The 10,477-nt window shown below is 33.5% G+C and overlaps 1 protein-coding gene across 5 annotated transcripts in view; it reads right to left on the bottom strand.

Annotated features, from left to right (window-relative positions):
* Positions 1-553: 553 nt before the first annotated feature.
* The window catches only part of AKAP11 (A-kinase anchoring protein 11), a 75,115-nt gene continuing 65,191 nt past the window's right edge, over positions 554-10,477 (bottom strand). For all 5 annotated transcript variants that reach the window (XM_006752966.2, XM_006752964.2, XM_015559507.1 and 2 more), the window contains 2 exons: positions 7,213-7,373; positions 554-4,417 (listed from right to left, as the gene is read on the bottom strand). In XM_006752966.2, the coding sequence (XP_006753029.1) occupies positions 4,277-4,417; positions 7,213-7,373 (302 nt within the window). In that variant the 3' untranslated portion in view covers positions 554-4,276. The remainder of the gene's footprint in view (positions 4,418-7,212; positions 7,374-10,477) is intronic.

The raw sequence follows: 10,477 nt of genomic DNA, 5'->3' as shown, positions 1-10,477 counted from the left end.
TAAAACGTTTCTTACATACCATTATATCGGTGGGCTGCATGCGGTCTGGGAGTTTGACATGCTTGATCTACTTTGTACTAAAATCCAAATCTGATTAGACAAATAACCTTTCAAATCACGGTGTCAGAATCCAGGAGCACCTAAATAAGTAGTTAGAATCCAGTGTCCAATTAAAAATATTCTTGCCCTAGCCAGGTAGCTCAGTTGTTTAGGGCATGTTGCGTACACCAAAAGGTTGCAGATTCGATCCCCAGTTCTCTCACATCGATGTTTCTCTCTCTCTTTCTCTCTTCTCTCTCTCTCTCTCTCCCTCTCTCTCTCTCTCTGTCTCTGTCTCTGTCTCTGTCTCTCTTTCTCTCATCAATAAACATGTCCTCAGGTGAGCACTTAAATATATATATATTCATTCCTAACTTCTCTTGTTCTGGAAAACCATGTTAGAAGCACTGAGATTGTTTGATGTGTCTTCTATTACAGCAGTTCCTCTTGTATGCCCTTGTTTTAGTTCAGTACAGAGTAGTTAATAAGATATTATACAATGAAACCAAGGTCAGGCATTTTGTAAGTTTATTGGAGAATTCTTAGGTGGAAGGGGAAAAATCACAGACTTAAACAACTGATGGAAGATAAAAGAACTGAGAATTATTACAGAAGTGATTTTTGAAATGTTTATTTTGAACCACTGCTGAAACAAAATTTTAGTGCGTCCTAAAGTTCATATTTCGGTAAATGAACATATTAAATTACTGAAAAGCAAAAAGAAGTTACTGTTATACAATACAAGGTCTTAATATAGTAATTCAGCACAGTCAAATAAACAACTACAATTATTTAAAGCTGCTTTTGCTATATATCTGATACATTAAATAAGAATGTGAATTACTTTTAACACTGCACAAGTAACCAAAGATAGCAAATCCAGCAATATTAAACCTGATATTAAATAGTATTCAAACATTACAACAAAAATAAAACAATGAACTTCTACAACTATAATTCTAACCTTGTGAAAGGAATGTACATGGATGGTAAAAAAAATAAATAAATAAAGTGACAAGAGTGGCTAACACTGTATCTGCTTCTTCAGAGCAGAAATAGTGAGTAACTGCATAGGGTCTTTTGCTACAAATGAGAAAAAAATGTATTTCACTTTAGTACAATTTCATAATTCCCACTGAAGCTCTAACTCTTTTGTGCTGGTGACAGATGGATAGGGTTTTAAATAAAAGTATTATCCCTACAGTTTGAGTATGGATGTGTCATTTTTAAAAAATTTGTTGGAAAGTTTCCATTGAAAAATATAAAATTTAAGCAATATACTGATGGGAAATTGATAACATTAATTGTGGAAGAATAATATTAGCTAAATAATTAACTAAGAAAACATCTGGGTCTGGACTCTGATGGTGACTCAAGTTTGCCTCTGGGGAATGTGCACTAATGTCAAAGTCACTGGGTAAACCACCTTTCATTTCATAAAGGGTGCATTTAGTAAGTAAACTCTCTTATCAATAACATAAACCACTTATTTAACCATAATGAAAGTATTATGAATTTAATTAATTCATATCAAATATCTGAAAGGGTAAGTGAAACATTTTTCAAAGTATAAAGATGTCAGTCATCACATATATTCACTGAGTGAATACTTTCAAAGGTTTTATTCCATTAAATTGTATCAAACCATCCAACAAATATTGTAATTTTCTTCTGTGATTTATAAATGAATCATTTCTTTTGTATAAATCTGTACATATTTTCAAAATCAACATTAATAATATCTAAAAATTTAAACTTATCTTGAGAAAAGAAGACTATGAAAGACTTGCCACATTTCAGTCTAAAATAATGTTCTAAAAACCCCTTATCAGAGGCCTCATTCACTTTCTACAGATCCTTCAATGGCTCTAAATGTGATAAAGAAAATTCAACTCAATGCACATCACAATTTTAACAGTTCTGAATAAGATATTTCATAAGAGTGAAAATCTACAGAATGGCATTAATACAATATTATAATATAAATATGTCAAGTAGATTTGTATTAAAATAAGACAGAGCTATCTTCAAAAAACAGCTGTTCTGAAGAATGAGCAACCAAAGGGATCTAGAATGTCTTTGGAAAAATCACAAAGTGTCTTCAAAGAAAGTAAATTTAGACTGTACTTGATAAAAATACTGCTCTAAACACAAATGTTTTCTAAGTAAGAAGGCTTCTTTTCACATCTGCCAATACTTCACATTTTCTCTATGTCCCTGCACTGAACTGATACAAGTGTGGACTTCTCTATGATTATTATTAGGCATGCCAATACCTAATGACTGGGCTGACATAAGTGGAGGCTAACTAAGAGAACTCAGAAAACAGCACAGCTCCATGAAACTGCAAAGGAGAAAAGGAGCTGAGGAAAATCTTACCTCAAAATGACTATTACCACAAGAAATAAACATAAACATTTTCAAGCACATTTTACAAAATATATTCTCACTTTAGGTTAAAAGAAATTGAGAACTCAGTTTGCTGTTAATCAAAACCAAACATACACTGAAGTTTCTAAACACAATGACAGTTACACATTTGTAAAAATTCAATCCAAACTTAATAATCAGTTAACAAGTGTTATAATTAACAACAAAGCTCCTAACATTAAAAAACCCAGGCCAGTGCTGCTGTATCTCAAGTTCGAAGAAGCTAAAGGCAGAAGCAATTCTGGCTATATACATTTCCTGCATTTCTCCACCTTAAAAAATACTTAAAGAAACTTGAGGAAAATTTATTTTCAAGGCCTGCTCTTTATCTTAAATTGAGAAAAACCAAAGCTTGCAATATAACCTCAAAATATTTAAATAGCTCTTGGCATTTTCTTAAAAAGCAAATTTGACTCTTTCATTATAAAATACATTTCTCTACTATAATTATTAATTCAAATTAACGTAAGTACCCCTAGTCCTTGTCCCATGGCAGGTGCTATGGCTTCTACACTATGTGCAGCTTCCAAAAAAAGTCAGTGCCCAGGGAAAAAAAATAAAATGAATTAAAGCAAAACCAAAGCCCCCAGAAAAAAGTGATTTACTCTAGATTGCAAAATCCAATCATGGAAGAACCAAAAAATTCACACATGCACACCCTCCAATACAAAAACCAAGACACAATCTTGGTCCTCTAGTCAAATCAACTTGCAGTTTCTAAAACTAAAGCAGTAGGAAATGTAGAGCCCAAAAGGATCATGTCAGAGGTCTTTACAAAATAGTGCAGATAGATTTTATCACAGGAGGATCCTTATTTTCCCCTAGAAAAAACTTATCCTTGCTCAAGAGGAGAGGTTTTCAAAAATGCATTTCCCTATTAAGATTAATTTTTAAAATTTCAACATGTTTTCCAACTTTATTTTAATTTATAGAATAAGTTGGGGACCCCAAATAGTCAAAAAAAGAAATAAAATTTTTTGCTGCACAATCTTTACAGACATTTTAAAGCACCTTTTAATATCAATAGTGAATTTCTAACCAAGAAAATATTAAAATAAAAGAGGGCACAAACCACTAGCAAGGTTAAAGTACTCCTTTACACACACTCACACACTCACACACACACACACTCACACACACACATACACACACACACTCACACACTCACTTTCCTGCCAGAACGAATGGAAATAATGTACTTTGATGAAAGGCTGAGAAAAGTATCATTTACAGTATTAACAGAAACCTAAAATATTAATGTTCCTAAGGAATTAAATAGTTTGAGGGATTCAAAAACCTACCAATAGCTGAGCTTTGAAAATAAAATTGACTTTTAAAAATGAGTCCAAAACTACCAGAAAAAAATCAGCTCCAATGCTCTTTTTTTATGTCAAATTAGTTATTAATAGGATACCACTTGTTTACAAAGGAGCAAATTCTAACTCTTTATCCCTGGCACCTATCCTTAGCTACCTCAGTGCAGTTTTTAGCAGCACAATTTGGATGTAAAAAGAATGACATCAATGTCCCTGAAAACCTCATGGTTAGACCTTCCTTCAAATACGTTCTTAGGTTTTTAACATATTACACATGTGTATAGAAGACTGAAGATAATATTTGACAGAGATTACAAAAGTATGAACTATATATAGTATGTGATGACACAGGAGCTTAAAAAGCTGTATTTACTTTCCCCCAATTTACTTTAAATGTCAATATTCACTATTCAAATTTTTTTCTATGTGTCTTTATCTGTTTCTTCCTCTCCTAAAACAAATAATAAACATAAACTGGTTTGGAATTTGTTCTATGCGTTTTCCAAGAGCCAATCATACAGTGACTTGCATTTCTCCTCACTGGAAGTCTTTTCCAACACCTCATAGTAGTTAAGCACAGCCTGCAGGAGGTCTCCCACTTTCCATCCTTTTTCTTGTAATTGTTTTGAAAGCTAATAAGACAGAAAGATATGTCAAACATTAACCAAAAATAATTTTATAACAATAAAATTTTCATTTTTATTAACATCAGCGAAATCTAAGAATCTTGTCTGTAATAAAATATTGTTTCCCAGTTATAACAAAGTTTTCTCCCTAACCACCACTTTACACAAATTAAACATTTTCCTTTCCTGCCCTTTATAAACACATCTCCTCCACAGAATGACACTTTGGCATTGCTGGAGACAGAACTCCAATAACCACACCAAGCAAATATCCTGTGTGGGAGTATAGAGCTACATTTCTACAGGAAATTCTTAACCTAACTAAATACATCTGCCACACCCTCAAGTAGAAACATAAAATAGTAAAGGCAATGTCAAGCTTAATAAAAGGATGTGGATTTTCCTTCCACAACATATAGTGTGGTGTATGTTTTTGGAATACACACTCTAGCCTCAAAGGAAACATGGTTTTCTAAGTTAAGAAATGTTAATGTTTTAAAAAAAACAACACAAAAAGTAAAATACTGTGGTCATCATTTCACAATACAGTATATATGATGTTGTATACCTGAAACTAATATAATATTATATATCAATTATACCTCAATAAAAAAAAGTAAATAGTTCTGGCCCGGTGGCTCTGTTGATTAAAGTGTCATTATGCACACCACCAAAAGGTTTAGGGTTCAATTCCCGGTCAGGATGCATATGGGAGGCACCCAATGATGTTTCTCCCTCTCCTTCATTCTCTCTCTTCCCCTTGCTCTCTTGATTAAAATCAATAAACATATCTTCTAGTGAGGATTTTTAAAAAGTTAATAAATACAGGTTTAAATAAATCTCTATCGTCACCAATCAGAACATCTTCACTTTTTTTCTATTTAGTTCTGTAAAAACTACTTTAATTTTTGTAATGTAAATATGCTTAGCCTTTTAAAAAATAGCTTTTGAATATACCTCAATAAAAATATAATTCACATACCATGCAATTCACTCTTTTAAAAGTGTACCTGTTGATGGTTTTTAGTATTATTCACTGAGTTGAATGCAACCAGCACCACAACCAATATCAGAACATTTTATCACACCACAAGGAAAGCCCTACACATTAGTAATCACTTCCAATTTCTTCCAATCCCCTCAACTCTAGAGAATCACTAATCTACTTTGTGTCTCTATTTGTCTATTTTGGCCATTTCATATAAATGAGGTCATTTATATGAAATTATTATTTATATCACATGATCTATTATGACCAGCTTCTTTCACTTGGCACAATAATTTCAAGGTTCCTCCATGGTGTAGCATGTACCTACTTCATTCCTTTTTATTGATGGATTATGTTCCATTGCATGGATATGCCATATTTTATTTATCCATTCATTAGTTAATAGACACTAAAGATGTTTCCACTGTTAATCTATTATGAACAATGTTGCAATGGACAACATTCATATACTTAGGAGTGGAATTGCTGCGTTATATAATAATGCTATGTTTAACTTTTTTTTTTTTTGCTATGTTTAACTTTTTGAGGAACTGGCAATATATTTTCTGACAAGGCAGAATATAGGGACAAGGTCCCCTAACTCAAGCGCTATCACACTCAGCTCTGCTGCTGGCCTTTCTTAGCCCTCAGTTTATCTAAGACTAAATGACCTGAAAATGTTTGCTCCCTGAGGTCATTTCTAACATTTTTCCTACCCATTCTTTCTTCTTGACAGTTTATTTCCTGAGCATCACTTTCTGTCTTATTTCTCCCTTTGCCCAAAAACAGAGACCTAAACTGAAAAAAAAAAAACCCACCAAAATATCTAAGTAAAAACAAACAACAAAAACCCACTATTTTTTCATAATATCTTTTTCACACATTTCTTCCAACAATACTTTTGTAAATTCTGAACCAGGAATCACGAGAAACTGGGCAGTTCCTTTTTTGTTATTATTGAGCAATTTACATTGGTTATTCATTAGACTATTCTATACCTTACAAATAAATTAAACCAAAGTTCTGATAAGAAACATTCTGAGCCAAAAATGTTAAGAATCTAAACCGAAAAAAAAAAATGTTTAATGAAAATACAGTTTTTTGTTGCAATAACAGACCATTATATTTCTTTAGCAAATATGCGCATTATTTTTTGGATACTTGAGATAAAAGAACTGTGGTAATGATTCCCAAATGCTGGTTTGTGCAGTAAACTGAAAATCTTGACTAACAAGGTGCTTGGTATACAGTACGTTCTCAATAAAAATATCCTATTAGTGCATCAAATCTGAATGTTTTATTAGAACCTTATTAAACAGGTCCATTGTCCCTTATTAGAACTTAAACTTCTACTGATTTTTGATTTTGCTAGCTCCTCACACTAATGAAACTGAATTAACAGAGAAAGAGACAAATGAAGTACTAGGCACAATTATAAATCAATTTAATACAAAGAAAAACTCAATCTTTTCATAGAAACACCTGAAATGTTTATTAATGGCACCTAACTTTGAGAACTTAGGATGTACCAGGCACTAGATTAAGCATTCTTTACAGTATTATATTAAATCCTCACAAACCTCTGTAAATTCTATATTCACTTCCACAGTGCAGATTGGAAATTGGTGAACTTGCCCAAGGTTACACAGCTAGAGAGTAGCAGGGCTGATATATGAGCCCAACTATCAGACTCTATTGCCTACACATTTAATCACTCTACTATCGATGAGTTATCTTATTAGATCAACCAGTTGACACAGAACATCATGTACTAAATATATCTTCACAACCACCCTATAAGGCAGATACTTACTTGTATAAACTCTTTCTTTGCTGAGTCATGAAAAGAAAGTTCTGCAACTTCAGCCTCAGAGGCCACGAGCCACTGAAGAATAATCCTTAGTTGAGGGTCTACTGTGCATGGCTCCATGTCAATATTCGTTATTAGCAGCGTCTTTTCATCTTGCCCCAAACCTAATATTTAAATTTAAACAATATGAAGTGAAATGCATCAATTCAACTCTCAATACTCTGGTTTCCAAGGATATGTAAATATTTGCCACGTCTTAAGATTCCAATGAATGCTTGGAAAAATTCATCCTTTCTTAACTACACCAAAACATCAATTAAAATGTTTCTTTGAAACGGCAAAATAACGTAAAACAAAGGGATAACTTTGATCACCTACTGATAGCACAGTACTGAAGTACCACACATGCCATCATTTGTGTCAAAATATGGTCCACAGGTAAAAGGAGAAAAAATGAAACTATAAAGCAAGATTACAATCAAAATACAAATGAAACACACAAATAAAAAACTCAAATAAACACATTAAATGGACTTTAAGAAAGCTTTCTGTACTAAGAGAAATAGCAGCAGCAACTACTTGTATAGCATACATTAAAGCATTATTCTAAGCTGTTTAGATATGCAAAGTCCTATAATCCAGAACCACCTATGATGTAGAAACTATCATCATCTCCATTTTACAGGTAAGGTATCAGAGGCAGAGAGAGATCCAGAGTCTCAGAGTGAGGTGGTGGCTGAGGAAGGATATGAACACAGGCAATCTGGCTCCATGCTCTTAATGGAAAAATGTTATATGCAACCACTTTAATCCCAAAAGCAAGACAAAGGAATTTTCTGGCACACCACTATTATAAATAAGATATTGCTCTCACGTTTATTTATTTTTTTTAAATGAAAGTTATGTTTTCACCCTAGCCACATCATTCAGTTGGTTGGAGCATTTTCCTGTGCACCAATAAGGTTATGGGTTTGATTCCCAGTCAGGGCACATATCTAGGTTGCAGGTTCAATCCCTGGTCAGGGTACATATGAGGCAACTGATTGATGTTTCTTTCTCATATCTCTCCCCCCCGACCCCTTTCCTCTCTCTTTAGAATCAATGAAAATCATATCTTCAGATGAGGATTTAAAAAGTAAGATAAAATCAATGTAAAAAAAACATATTCTCAGGTGATTAAAAAAGAAAATATAATCGTGTTTTCAACATAAAGTAGGATGAATCTGTTGACTGTAAAAGTAATGACTTAACACTCCTGCTTAAATTAGGATGGCTGGACAATAAGCAGTGCTAAGACATGGGCCATCCCACACAAAAGGTGAACAGTAGGGCCTGCTGGCAGACATGGTACCAAATAGTACCAGTAATGGAAATTTGTTGGTTAATGTCCCTGATTCATTTTTATAGTTTGCATTCTAGACCATTGCTAATTATTTATAGGATATGTGTAGGTCCCTAATTTTTTCACTTAAAAAGCTGGTCTGGCCCTTGCCAGTTTCTCAGTGCTTAGAGCAGTGATGGCGAACCTATGACAAGTGTGTCAGAGGTGACACGCAAACTCATTTTTTTGGTTGATTTTTCTTTGTTAAATGGCATTTAAATATATAAAATAAATATCAAAAATGTAAGTCTTTGTTTTACTATGGTTGCAAATATCAAAAAATTTCTATATGTGACACGGCACCAGAGTTAAGTTAGGGTTTTTCAAAATGCTGACATGTCAAGCTCAAAAGGTTCACCATCACTGGCTTAGAGTATTGGCTTGTGACCTGAAGGGTTGTGGGTTCGATTCAGGTTAAGATCATGTACCTCAGTTGCAGACTCGATCCTGGCTCCAGTAGGGGCATGTGCAGGAGACAACCAATCAATATGTCTCTTTCACATCAATGTTTCTCTCTCTCTTCTCTTACCCTCCCTTCAACTCTCTCTAAACATCAATGGAAAACTTACCTTAAGGATTAACTTAAAAATAATAATAAAAAAGCTGGTCCACATTATTCTCTTAAAATAAATGTACTGTTTTGCCCTCCACTCTCACCATTGACTTTCAATCAAAAAGGGGCTTTGGTGCACTATCGTACTAAATATGGTCTCTGGGCCATGTTGTGATTCCTGCAGGGGTCATGGGGTTGGAAGCTGTCAGCCCAAAGCTTCTCTGTACTATTGGCTTTTTCAGTTCAGGATTTCTGGTGGCCTTACCTATGAATGACCTTTGTCTTTAGAGAAGGTACTAAACACTAGTGAAAAGAGAAGGGACTGACATCCTAAAACTACAAACAACCAACAACAAAAATTTTGAGGGTTGTTTCCTTAGAATTTCCATAATTTTGAATCTGTCTATAAATCTACATCAATCTATCTCCTAATTTACCAGTTTCTAATTTAAAAATTTTTAAAGTTGGCTACAATTTTCTATACAATAAGAGATGACTATAATCTCACAAACTGGGTAATAACATATATTTTCAAATAATTAATCTCCTGATTTCTATTTACTCACAAAAGAAATCCTAACAGCCTGCCTAATGCCAAAAGTGAAAATTTCTAAATGAATTTTATAGATATTAATTTATATTTTCTTCCATCTTAATCATTCCTCAGTCAAGTTAGCATTCATTACAGAAAATACTCACTATATGCATTTATACCATGTATATAGCCTTTGGAATAACCTACTCATAGGTATTATTTGGGAAAAGTATAAAACTTTTCTATATTAAAAAATCAACACTTTAACAAAAATAAAGCAAATATTATTATGCTAGCCATAACTCAGCAAGTACCACCCTACTTCTACTTTATATCTGATGAGAAAAACTTACTTCTAGAAGACCTGTATGAAGAGAATATCTACTTAGCAAAGGCACTAGCATTCAAATAGAATAATCATCCTAGATCTGAGGGTTTTAGCTAAAAAATTGGAACATGACTTTCCTAAACAAGAAAAGTACAATTGGTCAATTGGTAATAAAACTGACTGGAAATTTAGATGTTATAAAATACATTTCAAAAAATTCATTTTGGCAATTTTCTCAGTTTACCCACTTCTTAAAAAACCTACTTATATAAAAACCCTGGGTGTAACATCACGGCCAGAACCACAACCAACTGGAAGGAAGTCAGTCCTGCAGGGGTCGTCTTGGAAACAGCTTCGCCCTCCCCGAGCTGTTTCCTGGAGGGTGAGGTTTCAGGCAGGAACCTGCCCTCGGAGTGGAGCTTGGAGGTGAAATGATTTGTAATGGATCTATTATTGAAGCTACCTTTGGAA

The sequence above is a fragment of the Myotis davidii genome, unplaced genomic scaffold (genome assembly GCF_000327345.1).
Source record: "Myotis davidii unplaced genomic scaffold, ASM32734v1 scaffold70, whole genome shotgun sequence".
Classification (NCBI taxonomy): domain Eukaryota; kingdom Metazoa; phylum Chordata; class Mammalia; order Chiroptera; family Vespertilionidae; genus Myotis; species Myotis davidii.
The sequence above is the reverse complement of the archived record's forward strand: the minus strand, read 5'-3'. Positions and strand labels throughout refer to the sequence as shown.